Source organism: Solea senegalensis, linkage group LG2 (assembly GCF_019176455.1).
Source record: "Solea senegalensis isolate Sse05_10M linkage group LG2, IFAPA_SoseM_1, whole genome shotgun sequence".
Classification (NCBI taxonomy): domain Eukaryota; kingdom Metazoa; phylum Chordata; class Actinopteri; order Pleuronectiformes; family Soleidae; genus Solea; species Solea senegalensis.
Window position 1 is genome coordinate 4,120,474 of NC_058022.1, and position 21,718 is coordinate 4,142,191.

General features: G+C 40.2%; 4 protein-coding genes across 7 annotated transcripts; all 4 read right to left on the reverse strand.

The window, feature by feature from the left end:
* Positions 1-5,850: 5,850 nt before the first annotated feature.
* Positions 5,851-7,883, reverse strand: LOC122785494 (trace amine-associated receptor 13c-like). 2 transcript variants are annotated; one of them, XM_044051330.1, is made up of 2 exons: positions 7,461-7,883; positions 5,851-7,203 (listed from the first exon to the last, which is right to left on the reverse strand). In XM_044051330.1, exons 1-2 carry the CDS (start codon positions 7,592-7,594, stop codon positions 6,387-6,389), a joined length of 951 nt encoding a protein of 316 aa, XP_043907265.1. In that variant the 5' UTR covers positions 7,595-7,883; the 3' UTR covers positions 5,851-6,386. The 2 variants fall into 2 exon arrangements, with proteins under 2 accessions (XP_043907265.1, XP_043907257.1); XM_044051322.1 differs by having other exon boundaries at positions 7,383-7,883.
* An 871-nt stretch (positions 7,884-8,754) lies between these two features.
* On the reverse strand, positions 8,755-13,993 carry LOC122785507 (trace amine-associated receptor 13c-like). Of its 3 annotated transcripts, none has more exons than XM_044051349.1 (2): positions 13,788-13,993; positions 8,755-9,759 (listed from the first exon to the last, which is right to left on the reverse strand). In XM_044051349.1, exons 1-2 carry the CDS (start codon positions 13,955-13,957, stop codon positions 8,943-8,945), a joined length of 987 nt encoding a protein of 328 aa, XP_043907284.1. In that variant the 5' UTR covers positions 13,958-13,993; the 3' UTR covers positions 8,755-8,942. The 3 variants fall into 3 exon arrangements, with proteins under 3 accessions (XP_043907284.1, XP_043907290.1, XP_043907276.1); XM_044051355.1 differs by lacking the exon at positions 8,755-9,759 and adding an exon at positions 12,112-13,608 and having other exon boundaries at positions 13,866-13,993; XM_044051341.1 differs by lacking the exon at positions 8,755-9,759 and adding an exon at positions 12,112-13,608.
* A 508-nt stretch (positions 13,994-14,501) lies between these two features.
* On the reverse strand, positions 14,502-16,971 carry LOC122785529 (trace amine-associated receptor 13c-like). Its single transcript, XM_044051368.1, has 2 exons — positions 16,759-16,971; positions 14,502-16,579 (listed from the first exon to the last, which is right to left on the reverse strand). The coding sequence occupies exons 1-2, from the start codon at positions 16,926-16,928 to the stop codon at positions 15,763-15,765; spliced, it is 987 nt and encodes a 328-aa protein (XP_043907303.1). The 5' UTR covers positions 16,929-16,971; the 3' UTR covers positions 14,502-15,762.
* Positions 16,972-18,829: 1,858 nt separating this feature from the next.
* LOC122765258 (trace amine-associated receptor 8a-like) lies at positions 18,830-21,409 on the reverse strand. The gene is made up of 2 exons (XM_044019419.1): positions 21,210-21,409; positions 18,830-20,972 (listed from the first exon to the last, which is right to left on the reverse strand). The coding sequence occupies exons 1-2, from the start codon at positions 21,377-21,379 to the stop codon at positions 20,153-20,155; spliced, it is 990 nt and encodes a 329-aa protein (XP_043875354.1). The 5' UTR covers positions 21,380-21,409; the 3' UTR covers positions 18,830-20,152.
* Between the last annotated feature and the right edge of the window lie 309 nt (positions 21,410-21,718).

Sequence of the window (21,718 nt, forward strand, 5' to 3'; positions counted from 1 at the left end):
CTTCTCCTGCAGGAGGTGTTGATGTGGGGAAAGCAGAGTGCAGCTTCTTCTGGAGCCTCCATGTTCAGAGAGAGAGAGAAAGTAGATGCTGCCAAGAGCTCTGACAGCTTTTTGATCCAACGTCTTCATCATACAGTTCATTTATGTCTTTCCTTCCTCATCTTACATATGCAAATTCCAACCTCAATTCTAAAACAGGTGAAATGCAGTGGTGTGCAGAGATATTTTGGAAAGGCAGGGGCAAAAATTAAAATGGCACCTTGTGCGCACCGACGGGGCAGGCCTTACTAGTACACTTAAGGCAGGCATGTCCAAAATGCAATCTTTGGCCAAAGGCAGCCAGACACTGGGGACTGAACTGAAACAACATCAACATAATATTGCTTAATTAAGCAAGTTCAAGATACATTTTGTCGCATATGTCATCACTCTTGAAAGTACTGTGTCATTGAAGATATGCAAGTAAGCCTTGGTATGTTATTGACGTATATAGGGGCATCACTTACAGCCCTCATTTCGTCTTTGGACACTTTTTGGGACTGTCATATAGGGGATTTTGTCTACAGAATTTGATGCAGGAGAGAGAGCCGTTTGACACTGACAATCTACAGGTTCTAGCAAGAAAATACTGTCTGAAGTCCCTGGGGAGAATTGACATGCACTTGGGGATAGCATGTAAACTCCACACAGAAAGGCTCTCCGTCCAACATCGAACCGTCTTGCTCTGACGCAACAATGCTATGCAACTTCATTTACACTGCTAAACACTTGGGTGGGATAAGCTACTGACCTAAACATTGTTAGGCCAAAATGGAAGCAAAAGTTATTTTGAGATTTTAAATTCCTATTCCATGCTCCAAAGGCTTAAAAGATATGATACCTCGGTGTGAGTCCACTTCCATGAAGGGACACAGGTCAAAAGGAATTATGTTATCATGCCCATGTGTGTTCATGTCATTCACTACAGTCACGTTTTTCGGGACGTACAAGTCGCATTGGTGGGAATTTCTGATGTGTCTACTTAAGGCCTTTGTATACTTCTGCACACATGCCGTGTGCGCTCAAGCGTGCTTTGCATATCACTGACCCTGGTGTACTCGCACATCAGGATCCTGTAGTATCTCACAAACAACATGGCTGCCAACCAGGAGATGAAGAAAAACACATTTTAGACAAAGGTTTACTTATCAACACTCTTTTAAGTCCATTTTATATGACTAATATGTTCATGTAATTTAGTTCTGGTGTTCTAAGTAAATAGTGCATAATAATTTTTTCATCATTGACCATGAAACAAACAAGTTACAAAAAAAATGGTTTCCCAGATATGGGAACATTTCTTTACTGTTATGGGCATTTAAAGTCTCAGTGCTCCATGCCCATTTTTGTTGTACTTATCAAATTCTGTAGTCAGTGGCATTTGGCTTGGAATGATGTGACTGAAAGTTGGTCTCATGTATCAACAATCATAGAATCATACAACCTGTGTATGTAAAGCACAAGTATGCCTTGAATAAACCTGATGTAACAGACCTTTATACAGCAGATATAGAGAATCAGGGTTGTGTTATTGTTCAAATGTAAGGGCAGGTCACAATAAATACTCCTTTTAATAATATTTTTTTCTGAATATGTCATTTTTAAACTACATACATGTTTCCTGTATTTTCTGGATGTGTTGAGAATTAATTATGCTGTATGGTTAATACAACATTGCTAAAATGAAAAACAATGGTTAATAATGGCTTTTGCACAGTACTGTATATGAGCATAATGGGTTCAAATTGAAAAAGCAACGCACAGAAATGTGTTCAGATTTCTTAGTATATGTCCATACACACATATAAATACTATAACGTAACTGTAATATGTTAGAATTAGGGACCATTAACAATATATAAAAGTTTTATTTTTATTGCACATATACTCCTGTGCTTTCAGTCTTCTTTGCTTGTGGCTGTAATGCAATTCATTATTTTTTTATTCTTGCAGTGTTTAGGCTGGTAATGTATGTCCATACACATCCCCTATAAAGCATTGAATAATCATTTTAATTCATAATTATTTGTGTTATTGCTCATCACTCATGTATAATTACTACACTCCCCTGAACTACTGGTGACATCAGTGCCAGTGGCTTTGATTTTAATAATGTTCTGTGGCCTTATTTTTTTTCTTTTTTAAATTCACAGGATTAAAATACACAAACATCTTTTCATCCAGTAAACAGAAATGCTTGATGTAATCAAAAGAAGGCTTTTAACATTTCAATTTAATATTTTCTTCAGAGTCTCTCTCCTTCTACATCACACTCACTTCACGGGAGCCAGGCTGCAGAATCTGAAGAGTAAAAATGTGTTTAATGGTTTTTCTGGCCCAAGGGTAGAAAAAGACATAAATACTAGGGTTAAAGGTCGAGTTTAAGTAGACTAACCAAAGCATAATTAACGAATATGACGCCCCAATGATGGCAGTCTCAGCTGCAGCAGCAAAACAATAATATGGACATACGCAGAGAAGAAAAACTACCAATACAATACCGAGAGTCCTGGCTGCTTTAATCTCAGATTTCATTGCTTTTACAGTCTGGGAACGCTCCACTGTGACGACTGCAACGTGAGAGCGCATGGCCCGAGCCTGAGACACAGCCACCACAAACACTCTCAAATACAAAACTGCTATTGTTAAAATGGGGCCTAAAAATGTGGCAATCATAGAGACAAGTCCTTCAGCAAAACCGACCACAACTACACAACTTCCATAGCAGGTGATATACAGGTCAGGCTGTTTTAAGACATCCCTGAATATCCAACTGCTACGCACACCGGAAAATATCCAACACAAACAAATACAGAGTTTAACTCTGGTCAGAGTGACTCTGGTGGTGTAAAACATGGGGTTACAAATTGCTATATAGCGGTCGATTGATATGAGCACCATGCTTCCCACTGAAACGCTGAAAACGAGGGCAGCCAAGAAATAATGCACAACACACATGATGTCGCCCAAGAACCAGCAGCCTTGGTTTTGGAGGAGAAGAAGTGGCATCTGCAGGAGACCCACGAGGAAGTCAGCGACAGCCAGAGAGAGAAGAAGGAGGTTGGTGGTGGTGTGGAGCTGCCTGAAATCAGAGAAATCAACACTGATGTTCTATGTACAACCAACACAATATAATACTAGGAGAAATACCAGAGCAGATAAGTGCATTTATAGCTATAGTAGCAAATCTTTAAGGATTTTTCAAACATGGTTGCATGAGAGACCTAAATTTAATCGTATGCTGGAAGCATGTGGAGAAATTGTGACTCTACTTGAAGTGTGAGATAGAGATGATGACCAGCAGGTTTAGGATCACGGTGAGTATCGTGATGCAGGACAGCACAGTGTAAGTGAGCATGGTCTCCACGTAAGGACCCATTGTCCTCCTGCAGGAGGTGTTGATGTGGGGAAAGCAGAGTTCAGCTTCCTCTGGAGCCTCCATGTTCAGAGAGAGAGAGGAGATGCTGCCGAGAGCTCTGACAGCTTTCTGATCCAACGTCTTCATCATACAGTTCATTTATCTCTTTCCTTCCTCATCTTACAAATGCAAATTCCAACCTCAATTCTAAAACAGATGAAATGCAGTGGCGTGCAGAGATATTTTGGAAAGGCCGGGGCAAAAATTAAAAGGGCACCTAGTGCGCACCAATGGGGCAAGCGTTACTAGTATGCTTAAGGCAGGCATGTCCAAAACGTAATCTGTGGCCAGAGGCAGCCAGACACTGGGGACTGAATTGAAAAAGCATCAACGTATTATTGATTAATTAAGCAAATTCAAGTTACATTTTGTTGCAATGTTTGTCACTCTATTGTTTGTACTGTGTCTTCGAAGATATGCAAGTAAGCATTGGTATGTTATTGAGGTATAAAGGGACACCATTTACAGCCCTCATTTCATCTAAGGACACCTTTTGGGATACTGTCATATAGGGGATTTTGTCTATGGAATTTGGTGCAAGGGAGCAGGCCGTTTGACACTGACAATCTTCAGGTTCTAGCCAGAAAATACTGTCTGAAGTACCTGGGGAGAATGGACGCGCACTTGGGGATAGCATGTAAACTCCACACAGAAAGGCTCTCAGTTGAACTCGCATTCAACCGTCTAACTGTCTTGCTCTGAGACAACAAAGCTATGCAACTTCATTTACACTGGTTAACACTTGGGTGGGATAAGCTACTGACCTAAACATTTTTAGGCCAAAATATGACACCTCGGCATGAGTCCACTTCCTTGAAGGGACACAGGTCAAAAGGGATCATGTGATCATGGGTGTTGTTTTTTTTCTGCTTGGTGTGCAGGGCTTAATACTTCAGCTACCAGTGGGGCAGGAGTTCAGTTTGTGCATGCGCTGTCCATTGACTCCCAACACGCTCTTTGTGCAAGGTTCCAAAATCTGGGCTGCACGCTGCGTGTTTATGACGCAATTCGCGCCATGTGCACAGTGCTTATCGGGTCCATGCGCTGTGCACAGAAGTATACCAGATCCTTAAGACATTGGCTGATGCACCTGTTCTACCAAATCCTGACACCTTAACCTGTTACCAGTAAAGATGCCAATTGAGGAACCATACAGAACAGGGTTTCATGTAACACGTGCTTAGCACTGTTGCCTCACTGCAAGAAGGTTGCTGGTTCGCTGGTTGCACATTCTCCCTGTGTGTTTGTGGGTTTTCTCCGGGTTCTTCTGGTTCACCAGTTGGGTGAATGGTGTTGTGGAAATTCTCCATTGCTTGTTGTTGGTGAATAATGAAATAGAGACTTCTGTTGGCTGTCAAGTTTTTATGTCTTGCAAGAAAGGTCAGTCTGCACACGAGCGGTGTTGTGCAACAAAATACAACTAACACTGACTGCAGTAAAAACATTTATTCATAAGGACCACACCACAGGAGGCCGGGAGCATCCCTCAGACATAAAGGGTCTTTGATTTAGTGGCTTTCACATCTTACTGGAACTGGACTCCCATGGTCATATTGTTTTCTAACTTGGGTAGACCTTGTGAGTTGATACCCCTTGAGTTCCCGAGCAAGATCAGTAGGGGATATGGAAATAGGTAGCTACAAATGGTTATTTGATATTAACTATGGGGAAAAAACATAATGTGGACTTATCTCAAAAGATTCAATATCAAAGAGAGTTGAATTTACAATTACAATGGTTATTGGCCTCTATATGTGGCCCTGTGATGAACTGGCGACCTGTCCAGGGTGTACCCAGCCTTTCGCCCTATGTCAGTTGGGATTAGCACTAGCAGCCCCATAACCCTCATGTGGAGGATAAAGTGGTAAAAGATGAATGAAAGAGTGAATGAATACGGTTTGTCAGTGAAAACACTGCAAATTGTTTTATTGCATTTTTATCGGTTACAAATTTTTGTTTTATTGCATTTTTCTTAAAGTGTCCCATTTTTCATGGATATAGGGTTTGTCAATGAAAACGTCTATTCATCTAATATAGAACACAAATGGCCAGCTTACAACAGAACTGCCCAGGATCCGTTTAACTCAGGGTCCAATATAGACCAGTGCCGATGTAAGCTCAAGCTTGTCAGTGCTGCCAGAGATTTAAGAATTCAAAGAAATGTCTTACTTAGGTTTTTTGTTGACCTCACAAAGATATAAATACAAGATCACACACACAAACTGGAGCAGTCTCCTATTTTTAACATCCCTCCCCCAGAGCATAGATTCCATTAATGGCCATTTATATGAGCAAAACTGATTTAAAATCAAAAAGCTAAAGTAAACTAAACTAAAGTAAATCTATACCTACTACTTACTTTCACAGTATAGGATTAGGGACGGAGCAGTCTCCTATTTTTAACATCCCTCCCCCAGAGCATAGATTCCATTAATGGCCATTTATATGAGCAAAACTGATTTAAAATCAAAAAGCTAAAGTAAACTAAACTAAAGTAAATCTATACCTACTACTTACTTTCACAGTATAGGATTAGGGACGGTTAAAAATATATACTTATTTTATCATTACACTTGTAGTTTCAGTCATTTGAATTACTGTTGGCTCTAATGGCTTTGTTTTATTTAGTAAATGAGAAACAGACAATGACAGTGACGATGGTGGTGACTGGGGATAACATTTCCAATGGTTTAGACATGGTGATAAAAAATTCATTTTCTCATTATGACCAAAAAGCAGTTCCATAATCTCTCTTTTTTTTAACATTATGAAATTCCCTGGATTAAAACATGTCTTTATCGAAGACATTTATAGAGTGCTAACGATGTAAATTTAATATTTTAACAAATTCAGTGTCAATCTAGAACATTCTGCACCGTCTCTCTCTCTCTCTCTCTCTCTCTCCCTCTCTCTCTCTCTCTCTCTCTCCCTATAGTATACTGGCATCACGGGAGCCAGGCTGCAGTATCTGAAGTGAAACAATATATTTAATGGTTTTTCTGAACCACCGGTAGAAAAATACATAAACTATAGGATTAAGACTAGAGTTTATGTACATTAACCAAATCTCAATGCCTGAAGTTGACCCCCCGACCGAGTTACTTTCAGCTGCAACAGCAAAACTATAATATGGACATGAGCAGAGAAGAAAAACAATAATTACAATACCGAGAGTCCTGGCTGCTTTAATCTCAGATTTCTTAGCTTTTACAGTCTGAGAACGCTCCACTGTGACAACTGCGATGTGAGAGCGCATGGCTCGAGCCTGAGACACAGCCACCACAAACACTCTGGAATAGAGAATTGCAATAATTAAAACTGGGCCTAAAAAGGTGGCAATAAGATCAACAAGTCCTTCAGCAAAAGTGACAACAACTGTGCACTCTCCGTAGCAGGACCTAAATATGTCAGGCTGTTTTAACAAATCCCTTAACATCCAAATGCTATGTACACCAGAAAATATCCAACACAGACAAACACAGAGTTTAACTCTGGTCAGAGTGACTCTGGTGGTGTAAAACATGGGGTTACAAATTGCTATATAGCGGTCGATCGCTATGAGCACCATGCATCCCACTGAAACACTGACAAGTAGGAAACTAAAAAAGATATTTAGAGCACACATTCGGTCACCAAGGATCCAGCAGCCTTGATAGTGGAGATGAAGTGGCATCTCCAGGAGCCCCATGAGGAAGTCAGAGACAGCCAGAGAGAGAAGGAGGAGGTTGGTGGTGGTGTGGAGCTGCCTGAAATCAGAGAAAATCAACACTGAAACCATTCATGTTGTATGTAGAAATTGTGTTACAAGCAGTTGTAATACTAATATTCCGGAGGCCTAGAAGACCATCAAGGTGCATTTATAGCCACATATGCCATAAAAAAGTGATGCTGCCTGTGCAGCCATGTGAAAAAGTTTTGACTCTGCCTGAAGTGGGAGATAGAGATGATGACCAGTAGGTTAAGAATCACAGTGAGCACAATGATGCAGGACAGCACACTGTACATGAGCGTGGTTTCCATGTAAGGACGCCTTGTCCTCCTGCACGAGGTGTTGATGTGGGGAAAACAGAGTTCAGGTTCCTCCAGAGCCTCCATGTTCAGAGAGAGAGAGAGGAGACGATCCAAGGTCTTCATCATACTGCTGATTTATATTGTGTTGATTTATGTTGCAACTCGTGAGACCAGAGCAAAACAAAAGTCCCCTGGTACTCTTGAATGTTCAACCTCAATTCCTAAAGCATAAAAAAACATTTGTAGAAAGTACAACCCTCTTTTTAAGAAAAGTTGGAACAAAAATACAGTAAAACTAAAATCAAGAGTTGAATATTTACACAAACCTTTTGATATTTTCTTCTAATTGCACTTTTAAATCATTTGGTTATTTGGTAATACATTTATTTATAAATGTATTCATGCATGTATTTATTAATATTTTGTATGCTTTTATTTAATTATTCATGTATTTATTTATGCATGCATGCATTAATTTATTTATTTATTTATACATAAGCCATGTTTTGTTCTCCATACATGAAGAGATTTAAGTAATAAATGATGAAATCTAAATAAGTAAATGAAGAATTGTACATTTTAACGCACACACAATTTTTAATCTTGCTTTATCTAAGAGAAATCAGAACAAATGTGAAAGACTTTTTGTCCCTGTTGGAAAGTTACGCTTTTGTATAAAAACAGTTGTGTTTTCAGACATAATGAAGTGCAATAATAAAACAGCAAATATTATTGCAAAATAGCAAATATTATTTATACAGTCTTTAAAGATTAAAGACAGTGATCTTTAATCTTTAAGGGATTTTAAGTATTTTAATTGCACAAAATGTCTTTACAGTACCTTTTATATTTGTTTTAGTGAATTGAGGAATTAAATCATAGCTGCTTAAAGCATTTATCATCTGTCCAACAAACATGTGAAGACAAAACAATATATAAAACTTGTAAAAAGGGAATTTTCAGGTCATTTTGAAATATGTTTGCATGAGATATTGATACACTATTGACAATGAATCTGCCATTGTTTCAATGGACCAAACGCTCATCACTAATGACCCATGACCTGACCCATCAACTGTGATATTCTACATATTACATATACATATGCATACGTGTAGACTGTATGCATATCAACATGGAACAGCTTTGATTATCAACTGCACTGTTAAAATAAAATCCTTGTGACCAACAGCAATTCATGATCTTCAGGAAATTATGAGCAAAACTGATTCAAAAAGCAGTGAAGAAAGATATGCATGACAGTGGTGTATGAAAACAGATAAGAGTGATGACGAAATGGTATTTAATTAGTATACTATGTAGGTCAGATTTTTTGTCATATTATTTAATAGTTTATAAAATGTTTGTGTCCAAATAACAAAAATGCTTGACACAACCACCTGAAGACGTTCAGACATTTGAATTTAATATGTTCACAACAACTTCTGTGTCAGCTCTCTCGCTCTCTCTCTCTCTACATCACACTCACATCACGGGAGCCAGGCTGCAGAATGTGAAGTGTAAAAATGTGTTGAATGGTTTTTCTGAACCACGGGTAGAAAAAGACATAAATGATGGGGTTAAGACTGGAGTTTAAATACAACAACCAAATCTCAATGCCTGATGTTATCCCCCCGACCGAGTTACTTTGAGCTGCAACAGCAAAACTATAATATGGAGACGAGCAGAGAAGAAACACAATAATTACAATACCGAGAGTCCTGGCTGCTTTTATCTCAGATTTCCTAGCTTTTACAGTGTGGGAACGCTGCACTGTGACAACTGCCACGTGAGAGCGCATGGCTCGAGCCTGAGACACAGCCACCACGAGCACTCTTGAATAGAGAATTGCAATAATTAAAACAGGGCCTAAAAAGGTGATAATAAGATCAAAAAGTCCTTCAGCAAAAGTGACAACAACTATGCACTCTCCGTAGCAAGTCCTAAATATGTCAGGCTGTTTTAACAAATCCCTCAACATCCAACTGCTGTGTACACCAGAAAACATCCAACACAGACAAACACAGAGTTTAACTCTGGTCAGAGTGACTCTGGTGGTGTAAAACATGGGGTTACAAATTGCTATATAGCGGTCGATCGCTATGAGCACCATGCATCCCACTGAAACGCTGACAAGGAGGAAACTTAAAAAGGCATTTAGAGCACACATTCGGTCACCAATGAGCCAGCAGCCTTGATAGTCGAGATGAACTGGCATCTCCAGGAGCCCCATGACGAAGTCAGAGACAGCCAGAGAGAGAAGGAGGAGGTTGGTGGTGGTGTGGAGCCGCCTGAAATCAGAGAAAATCAACACTGAAACCATTAATTTTGTATGTAGAATTTGTGTTACAAGCAGTTGTGATAATAATATTACAGAGGACTTGAAGAGCATCAAGGTGCATTTACAGTCACATATGCCATAAAAAAGTGATGCAGCCTATGTAGCCATTTGAAAAAGTATTGACTCTGCCTGAAGTGGGAGATAGAGATGATGACCAGCAGGTTAAGAATCACAGTGAGCACAATGATGCAGGACAGCACACTGTACATGAGCATGGTCTCCATGTAAGGACGCCTCGTCCTTCTGCACGAGGTGTTGATGTGGGGAAAACAGAGTTCAGTTTTTTCCGGAGCCTCCATGTCCAGAGAGAGGAGACGCTGCTGTGCTCTGACAGCTTCTTATCCAAGGTCTTCATCATACTGCTGATTTATATTGTGTTGATTTATGTTGCAACTCATGAGACCAGAGCAAAACAAAAGTCCCCTGGTACTCCTGAATGTTCAACCTCAATTCCTAAAGGATAAAAAACATTTGTAGAAAGTGCAACCCCCTTTTTAAGAAAAGTTGGGAAAAAAATACAGTAAAATAAATTCAAGAGTTTAATAATTCACACAAACCTTTTGACCTTTTGTTTTGATTACACTTTTGAATAATTTGGTAATTGTAGAGGGCCACACAGTAGATGTAGTGGTTAGCACGCGTGTCTTTGCAGCAAGAAGACCCGGGTTCCCGACCTGGTCGGAATAAGGGCCTTTCTGCACGTAGTGTGCATGTTCTCCTCATGTGTGCATGGGTTTTTGCCGGGTTCTCTGGTTTCCTCCCACAATTCAAAAACATGCAATATGGGTGTTAGGTAAATTGTACACTCTAAATTGACCATAGGTGTGTGGGTGGTTGTTTATCACACAGACTCTATGTTCAAAGCCATACTGTTATAACTTATGCTGAATAAGGCCTGACATTGTCCTGCTAAAATACCTATGGAGTACCTCGTTAGAGACGACACAAGAGCATATAAATTTCAAATTTCAGACTCTACATCAACGGTACTTTTACAGATAAGCAGTCGTCCATGTTCTGGGCATGCAGTACCCTAGCTGGTTTTTGACCCTCATGCTCATGACAGACATTCTCTTACAAAGTTTGGCACCAAGTCGTTTGACGCCTAAGACTAAAGGCCCTGGTATGCTTCCATGTGCACCGCAGTGCTCATCGCATTGCGCGTCAAATATCGCCAAACCTGGCATACTCGTGCGTCAGGGTCCTGTAATATCTGGCTTCAACATCGAATAAGGGTGCAAATCTGGACACAGGGAATAGGAAGCATCCCTACCATAGAAGAAGAGAACAATGCTACAGCTCCCTCGGTCCCATCTGATTCGAGCGGCTCACATCTGAAAGGCCTGTCGGGCAGGGGAGTTGGGTGTCAGCCGTTTGAAGGGTAACCGGGTCTGCGGTGATGCCGGCAACCCACCCCACCAGTCTTGAAACATGGACCCAGGAGTTTAACGCACGTGCGAGTCAGAGGGCACACACACGAAACCCTGTGACGCAATGAAAGTGAGGGCCGGCACACACCGGCCAAAGTGGGATCCCGACCCCCTTCTCACAGAGTGGTCGGGCACACCACCGGCCCATCTCGTCCCGCAGCATCGGGGAGGTGGAGTGTGAGCGCGTGCTATAGAACCCGAAAGATGGTGAACTATGCCTGGGCAAGGCGAAGCCAGAGGAAACATTTCAAAAGTGGTAGGGACAAAATTGTTGATCATAAACAGTGCTGGGGACATGGCCGGCATATCTGACACCTTTGGGCCCTGGAAATAAAAGGGTATTGTTTGTTGACAAAGTGTGTGCGGTTTTGTTTTTTTTAAGTACTTAAGGACCGGAACCATTTACAAAAATACAGAGTAGGCGCCGGTATTGGATAAAACCCAACCGATGCCCAACCCTGGTTACCAGTAAAGATGCCAATTGAGGAACCATACAGAACAGCGTTTCGTGTACAGCCTCTTCAGTCATATACTGTCCTAACCTTTTTTGAGTAGGTTGCATACTGTCACCTTATTTCTTTTAAAATGTACATTATTCTCTGTGGGGGCCATACAGTAGAACACGTGGCTAGTACTGTTGCCTCACAGCAAGAAGGTTGCTGGTTTCGCATCTTGGCCTTCCTGTGTGGAGTTTGCATGTTCTCCCTGTGTGTGCATGGTTTTCTCAGGGTTCTTCTAGTTCACTTTTTTCCTCCCACAGTCCAAAAACATGCAGAGATAAATTAGGCTCTCTAAATTGCCAATAGGTGTTGATGTGAGAGTGAATGGTGTTGTGAAAATTCTAACATGAATAATGAAATAGAGACTTGCTGACAAGATTTTATTTCTTGCAAGAAAGGTCAGTTTGCACACAGGCGATTTGTTAAAACAGGCGAGAAGCAGTATATGCATAATATACAACAAAAAGGGTCAGTTTACAACAGAACCACCCAGGGCCATGATATACAAGGTTCAGAATAAACCAGTGCCTCTGTAAGCTGGAGCTTGTCAATAATGCCAGAGATTTAATAGTAATAATTTAAAAAGTCTCCTATTTTTAACCCCCCTCCCCAGAGCAAACTGATTTGAAATAAAAAAACAAGCTAAAGTAAAGCAAACTAAAGTAAATCAATACCACGCTTTAACTGTATGTTAGGATCGGGGACTAATATATACTTCTTGTTTAATTTTTATTTTATTATTACACCGGTGCTTTGAGGTTTTTTTTTAACTACAGGTGACTCAAATTGCGTAACATTATTAAGTAAAAGTATTCTTATATGAGAAGTAGACAATGGTGGGGATTGGGGAGAACATTTCCAATGGTTTAGACATGGTGGTAAAAATTAAATTTTCTAATTATAACCAAAAAGCAGTTCCATAAATGTCTTCTTCTTTTTTTTTTGTTTTTGTTTCACATTATGAAATTCACAGGATTGAAACACATTTTTATAGAAGATTTAACAAATTCAGTGGCAATCTATCACATCCTGCACCCTCTCTCTCTTTCTCTCTATAGTACACTGGCATCACGGGAGCCAGGCTGAAGTATCTGAAGTGAAACAATATATTTAATGGTTTTTCTGAACCACAGGTAGAAAAATACATAAATTATCGGGTTAAGACTAGAGTTTATGTACATTAACCAAATCTCAATGCCTGAAGTTGATGCTCCAACCAAGTTGCTTTCAGCTGCAACAGCAAAACTATAATATGGACATGAGCAGAGAAGAAAAACAATAATTACAATACCGAGAGTCCTGGCTGCTTTAATCTCAGATTTCTTAACTTTTACAGTGTGGGAACGCTCCACTGTGACGACTGCGACGTGAGAACGCATGGCTCGAGCCTGAGACACAGCCACCACAAACACTCTGGAATAGAGAATTGCAATAATTAAAACTGGGCCTAAAAAGGTGGCAATAAGATCAACAAGTCCTTCAGCAAAAGTGACAACAACTGTGCACTCTCCGTAGCAGGACCTAAATATGTCAGGCTGTTTTAACAAATCCCTTAATATCCAAATGCCATGTACAGCAGAAAATATCCAACACAGACAAACACAGAGTTTAACTCTGGTCAGAGTGACTCTGGTGGTGTAAAACATGGGGTCACATATTGCGATATAGCGGTCGATCGCTATGAGCACCATGCTTCCAACTGAAACACTGACAACGAGGAAACTTAAAAAGATATGCAGAGCACACATTCGGTCACCAATGAGCCAGCAGCCTTGATTGTGGAGATGAAGTGGCATCTCCAGCAGACCCACGAGGAAGTCAGCGACAGCCAGAGAGAGAAGGAGGAGGTTGGTGGTGGTGTGGAGCTGCCTGAAATTAGAGAAAATCAACACTGAAACCATTAATTTTGTATGTACAAATTGTGTTGCAAGCAGTTGTAATAATAATATTACGGAGGACTAGAAGAGCATCAAGGTGCATTTACAGCCACATATGCCATAAAAAAATTATGCAGCCTATGTAGCCATTTGAAAAAGTTTTGACTCTGCCTGAAGTGGGAGATAGAGATGATGACCAGTAGGTTAAGAATCACAGTGAGCACAATGATGCAGGACAGCACACTGTACATGAGCGTGGTTTCCATGTAAGGACGCCTTGTCCTCCTGCACGAGGTGTTGATGTGGGGAAAACAGAGTTCAGGTTCCTCCAGAGCCTCCATGTTCAGAGAGAGAGAGAGGAGACGCTGCTGTGCTCTGACAGCTTCTGATCCAAGGTCTTCATCATACTGCTGATTTATATTGGGTTGATTTATGTTGCAACTCATGAGACCAGAGCAAAACAAAAGTCCCCTGGTACTCCTGAATGTTCAACCTTATTTCCTAGAGGAAAAAAAAAAAAACATTTGTAGAAAGTACAACCCCCTTTTTAAGAAAGGTTAGGACTAACATATAGTAAAACTTAAATCAAAAGTTTAATAATTCACACAAACCTTTTAACCTTTTGTTTTGATTACACTTTTAAATCATTTGGTAATTGTAGAGGGCCACACAGTTGGTGTAGAGGTTTGCACGCTTGTCTTTGCAGCATGAAGATCCAGGTTTGGGGGTCTCGGTTTGGGGGTCTCAGGTTTCCTCCCACAGTCCAAAAACATGCAATATGGGTATTAGGTAAATTGTACACTCTAAATTGACCATAGGTGTCAGATAAGGTTGTTGTTTGTTTTTGTGTTTGGCCCTGTGATGGACTGGCAAACTGTCCAGGGAGTACCCTTCCTATTGCCATTGCCCTATGTCAGCTGAGTTGGCAGTGCTCCCCGCAACCGTCTTGTGGAGGATAAAGTTGTAGACGATAAATGGATGGATGGATGGATGGTAATTATAAATGCAATGGTTACCTATTCTTGCTGTATAAAAAACTTGAGCTGCTAAACATTTTGTGGTAACCATCTGATTCTGCTCCTCATTGATGTCCCACACATTTTCAATAGGACACATATCTGGCAGACAATCTGGCAAACTGTGGGGATGAAACAGGGTGTGGGGGTATCTCAAAAGATTCAATATCAAAGAGACTTGAATTTACAATTACAATGGTTATTCGTCTCTATATGTGGCCCTGTGATGGACTGGCAACCTGTCCAGGGTGTACCCAGCCATTCGCCCTATGTCAGGTTTGGCACCAGCTGCCCCATGACCAAAGTGATAGAAGATGAATGAATGAATGAATTAATATGTTTTGTCAGTGAAAAAACTGCAAATCTTATTTTAAACAAAGATTCAAGTGATCAAACAAATTACAGATTTTTGTTTTATTGCATTATTTTGAAAGTTTCCAAACTTTCATGGAAATGATGTTTGTAAATAAAATCATCCATTCATCTATAATGTACAACACAAATGGTCAGTTTACAACAGATGGCTGTTTTACACAACAAAAGACCAGTGCCTCTGTAAGCTTGAGGTTGTCAACGATGCCAGAGATTTAAGAAGTAATAAATTAAGAATGAGAAAAATCATGTTTTTTACATTTGTTTGGACCTCACAAAGAAATAAATACAAGATCACACACAGAAACTAGAGCAGTCTCTTATTTTCAACACCCCTCCCCCGAAGCAAAAATGCCATTTATATGTCCATTTGTATGAGCAAAACTGATTCAAAATCAAAGAACAATGCAGACTAAATCAATACTATGGTACAACTGTATGTTAGGATCAAGGACTAATATATACTTCCTATTACTCATGAGGCATTAGGCATAAATATATTAAGTAAAAATATTCTTGTATGAGAAACAGACAATGGTGGTGACTGGGGAGTACATTTCCAATGTTTTAGACATGGTGATACAAATGTTAATTTTCTTATCATAACCAAAAATCTGTTCCATAAATATCTCTCTTTTTTTTTTACACATTATGAAATTCACACGATTGAAACACATTTCTATGAAAGATTTGAATATAATATTTTAACTAATCAGTGCCAATCTATCACATTCTGCACCGTCTCGCTCTCTCTCTCTCTATAGTACACTGGCATCACGGGAGCCAGGCTGCAGTATCTGAAGTGAAACAATGTATTTAATGGTTTTTCGGAACCACCGGTAGGAAAAGACATAAATTATAGGATTAAGACTAGAGTTTATGTACATTAACCAAATCTCGATGCCTGAAGTTGACGCCCCGACCAAATTACTTTCAGCTGCAATAGCAAAACTATAATATGGAGACGAGCAGAGAAGAAACACAATAATTACAATACCGAGAGTCCTGGCTGCTTTAATCTCAGATTTCTTAGCTTTTACAGTCTGGGAACGCTCCACTGTGACGACTGCGATGTGAGAGCGCATGGCTCGAGCCTGAGACACAGCCACCACAAACACTCTGGAATAGAGAATTGCAATAATTAAAACAGGGCCTAAAAAGGTGGCAATAAGATCAACAAGTCCTTCAGCAAAAGTGACAACAACTGTGCACTCTCCGTAGCAGGACCTAAATATGTCAGGCTGTTTTAACAAATCCCTCAACATCCAAATGCTGTGTACACCAGAAAATATCCAACAAAGACAAACACAGAGTTTAACTCTGGTCAGAGTGACTCTGGTGGTGTAAAACATGGGGTCACAAATTGCTATATAGCGGTCGATCGCAATGAGCACCATGCATCCCACTGAAACGCTGACAAGGAGGAAACTTAAAAAGGTATTTAGAGCACACATTTCGTCGCCAAGGAGCCAGCAGCCTTGATAGTGGAGGAGAAATGGCATCTCCCAGAGACCCATGACAAAGTCAGAGACAGCCAGAGAGAGAAGGAGGAGGTTGGTGGTGGTGTGGAGCCGCCTGAAATCAGAGAAAATCAACACTGAAACCATTCATGGTATATGTAGAAATTGTGTTACAAGCAGTTGTAATAATAATATTACTGAGTACTAGAAGAGCATCAAGTTGCATTTACAGCCACATATGCCATAAAAACATGATGCTGCCTATGTAGCCATTTGAAAAAGTGTTGACTCTGCCTGAAGTGGGAGATAGAGATGATGACCAGCAGGTTAAGAATCACAGTGAGCACAATGATGCAGGACAGCACACTGTACATGAGCGTGGTCTCCATGTAAGGACGCCTCGTCCTCCTGCACGAGGTGTTGATGTGGGGAAAACAGAGTTCAGGTTCCTCCAGAGCCTCCATGTTCAGAGAGAGAGAGAGGAGACGCTGCTGTGCTCTGACAGCTTCTGATCCAAGGTCTTCATCATTCTGCTGATTTATATTGTGTTGATTTATGTTGCAACTCATGAGACCAGAGCAAAACAAAAGTCCCCTGGTACTCCTGAATGTTCAACCTTATTTCCTAGAGGGAAAAAAAAAACATTTGTAGAAAGTACAACCCCCTTTTTAAGAAAGGTTAGGACTAACATATAGTAAAACTTAAATCAAAAGTTTAATAATTCACACAAACCTTTTAACCTTTTGTTTTGATTACACTTTTAAATCATTTGGTAATTGTAGAGGGCCACACAGTTGGTGTAGAGGTTTGCACGCTTGTCTTTGCAGCATGAAGATCCAGGTTTGGGGGTCTCGGTTTGGGGGTCTCAGGTTTCCTCCCACAGTCCAAAAACATGCAATATGGGTATTAGGTAAATTGTACACTCTAAATTGACCATAGGTGTCAGATAAGGTTGTTGTTTGTTTTTGTGTTTGGCCCTGTGATGGACTGGCAAACTGTCCAGGGAGTACCCTTCCTATTGCAGTGCTCCCCGCAACCGTCTTGTGGAGGATAAAGTTGTAGACGATAAATGGATGGATGGATGGATGGTAATTATAGATGCAATGGTTACCTATTCTTGCTGTATAAAAGACTTGAGCTGCTAAATATTTTGTGGTAACCATCTGATTCTGCTCCTCATTGATGTCCCATACATTTCCAATAGGACACATACTGTATCTGGCAGATAATCTGGCAAACTGTGGGGATGAAACAGGATGTGGGGGTATCTCAAAAGATTCAATATCAAAGAGACTTGAATTAACAATTACAATGGTTATTCGTCTCTATATGTGGCCCTGTGATGGACTGGCAACCTGTCCAGGGTGTACCCAGACATTAAAAAGTACAACCCCCTTGATTACACTTTTAAATCATGTGGTAATTGTAGAGGGCCACACAGCTGGTGTAGTGGTTAGCACTTGTGTCTTTGCAGCAAGAATATGGAGGATGAAAGAAGAATTATGTATGAATAAATAAATGTATGAAAAAATATTTAAATAAATACATAAATAAAAAAATCAATAAATTCATAAATAAATAAATACAGGGATGAATAAATAAATGCAAAAATAAATACATACATGAATAAAATAAAGAATAAATAAAAGCTATACATTTATTTCTACATTTCTCTTCACCTACATTCATTTATTTTTGTATTTCTGTGTCCATATGTTAATGAGGTAATCTCAGTCAACAGCATGATTGGTCAAATCGGAGACCAAGACAAATGCAAATGATCCCAAGCCTTCCTACCTGTAACATAGCGTTGCTAACCAGCTCAATTTAGCGCAATGGCCTCGACCGGGAGGCCACTGAAAGACCTGCTAGTGTTGCCAACTTGGCGAAACAAATCCAGCAAATATTTCTGGTGTTTTTGGAGACTGTTGTGGTGTTTGGAGACTCTCACGTGAAAGCACGTATCACTCTGCAGTTACTGTGCTCAACAACAAACAGCGGGTGGTGCCGGGATCCTCTCCCAAAAGCACTTGCAGGTCTTTTGGGAGGTCAGGTCAGTCTCATAGTAGCCTCCGCAGCCAGCAGTCCCAGCCTGCAGTCAGAGCAGACCCTCATCACTCCGCGTCCAGGCTGTGGTTCCCGCCTTGGCTTACAGAGCAGGGTGTAAATGTAAATGTTTCCTGTACATGACTCAGCGCCACTAGTCAGGCAGAAGCAGTCAACCTGAATCGCACACACTCCTGTAACCAATCATGCTGTTTACTGAGGTTGGGACCTCCTATCTCATTAACATATGGACACAAAAATACAGAAATAGTAGAAGAATATAATCATTTATTTATTCATATATTTATTTATCCCTCATTTTATTATGGCTGCTGCTGGCTGCCGTTTAGTGTATATTCATTGTGTTGTTTCCATGAGTGATTCTACCAGGCATGCAAATCCTGCTGTGTGATTCCCTGTTGAGGATTGGTCCTTCCGAAGCAGAGGCAGTCTACTTCCTGCATCCTGTTCACTGGCGTCTGTGATTGGTGTGGCTGTGAGTCGACCAAGTCGACTAATCAAGACTCTTCAATCAACCCCAGCTGCAGTATAAATAGCTTGTGTGCCCTCAGTTCCTGTTAACTGTGAGCTTAATTTTTGTAAGTTTATGGGTGCTGATCTACTTTTGTTCTTTAGTTGTTTCTTTTAGCCAAGAGCTAAATAGCGGTCATTTATTCGACCTCACTTTGTATTAGTTATTTGTCAGCACCTGTACAGCCTCCTTTTGTTATATTTCCTTGTGCAAGTGCACACTCCTTATTTAATTAAACTCCTGACTTTACCCTAACCCGGTCCTGTTGTCACATTCCACCTTATTTCTAATTCCAAATCACACGTTACTGTTCTCCAAAACGAGCTGGGTCGTAACAATTTATTTATGCATTATACATAAGTCATGTTTTATCCTCCATACAAGAGATTTTAGTAATAAATGAAGAATTGTACATTTGAACACACACACAATTTCAATCTTGCTTTATCGAAGAGAAATCAGAAAAAAATGTGACAGACTTTTTGTCCCTGGACCAAACGCTTATGCTCACAAATGACCCATCAACTGTGATATTTTACATATTAGTAATATGGGTCAGGTCATACACATATACATATACATAGGTGTAGACTGTATGCAGACCAACATGGAACAGCTTTGATGATCAACTGCACTGTTTATATAAAATCCTTGTGACCAATACCAATTACGATCTTCAGGAATTTATGAGCAAAACTGATTCAAAAAGCAGTGAAGAAAGATATGCTTTGGTGTGTTTTACTGCTGTTGCATGTCACTCCTGCACTGTGTTAATGATCTTGTTTTGTTTATACAGTTTAATTATTGTACAAAAAAGAACACATTACGAAACAAATAATATACATTTATTTAGTTATAAAGCGAGATTATGTAAGATGATTTGTTGATGGTGACTCTAATGACGGTGGTGTATGATAACAGAAAAGAGTGATGACGAAGTGGTATTCATTTAGTATACTATATAGGTCAGATTTTTTTTTCATGTTAGAAATAGTTTTTAAAATGTTTGTGTCCAAATAACAAAAATACTTGACACAACCACCTGATGACATTCAGACATTTGAATTGAATATGTTCACAACAACTTCAGTGTCAGCTCTCTCGCTCTCTCTACATCACACTCACTTCATGAGAGCCAGGCTGCAAAATTTGAAGTGTAAAAATGTGTTTAATGGTTTTTCTGAACCATGGATAGAAAAAGACATAAATGATGGGGTTAAGACTGGAGTTTAAATACAAGAACCAAATCTCAATGCCTGATGTTGACGCCCCGACCAAGTTACTCTCAGCAGCAACAGTAAAACAATAATATGGACACGAGCAGAGAAGAAACACGATCACTACAATACCGAGAGTCCTGGCTGCTTTAATCTCAGACTTTGCAGCTTTTACAGTCTGGGAACGCTCCAGTGTGATGCTGGTCACGTGTGAGCGCATGGCCCGAGCCTGAGACACAGCCACCACGAACACCCTCAAATACAGAATTATAATAATCAAAATGGGGCCTAAAAAGGTCGCAATTAGATCGACAAGTCCTTCAGCGAAATTGACAACAACGACACAATCCCCATAGCAGGAGTTATACATGTCAGGTTCTCTCAGGAAATCCCTCAAAATCCAACTGCTGTGTACAACAGAAAATATCCAACACAAACAAACACAGAGTTTAACTCTGGTCAGAGTGACTCTGGTGGTGTAAAACATGGGGTCACAAATTGCTATGTAGCGGTCGACTGATATGAGCACCATGCTTCCCACTGAAACACTGACAACAAGGAACCCTAAAAAGTAATGCATGCCACACATGGCGTCGCCCAAGTACCAGCAGCCTTGGTTGTGGAGGAGCAGAAGTGGCATCTGAAGGAGACCCACAAGGAAGTCAGCGACAGCCAGAGAGAGGAGGAGGAGGTTGGTGGTGGTGTGGAGCTGCCTGAAATCAGAGAAAATCAACACTGACAACATTTATGTTTGATGTAGAAATTGTGTCACACGCAGTTATAATACTAGGAGGACGAGGAGAGCAGACCAGTGGATTTACTGCAACTGTGAAAAAATAAAGATTATTCAAAATATTTTTCATTTGAGATTTAAACTTTATATCATTCAGCCCATGAAATGAAACACAAGTGTATTTTTAAGCCGTGTGGAGAAGAAATGTTGACTCTACTTGAAGTGAGAGATAGAGATGATGACCAGCAGGTTAAGAATCACAGTGAGTACAGTGATGCATGCCAGCACACTGTTAATGAGGGTGGTTTCCACATAAGGACGTGCTGTCCTCCTGCAGGATGTGTTCATTTGGGGAAAGCAGAGTTCAGCTTCATCCAGAGCCTCCATGTTCAGAGAGGAGACGCTTCTGTGCCCTGACAGCTTCCTGAGCCATGGTCTTCATCACGCAGCTGATTTATGTCTTTCCTCTCTCATCTCAAATATGCAACTCCCATCTTGTCATGAAAAAAAAAATCAGTCCCCTGATACCTCATGAATGTACAACTGTGCTGCTTTAAAATCATGTAGGAAAAGAAAGCCAAAAGTGTATGGATTTTTTTTTCCATACTTTAAACCACTATTTTACCACACTATTATTTTATAACCATCTTATTCAAGGTCCAGTGTGTAAGAATCACACAATCTAATGGTGAGAATGCATATTGGAGTAAACAAAGGATGTCTCCT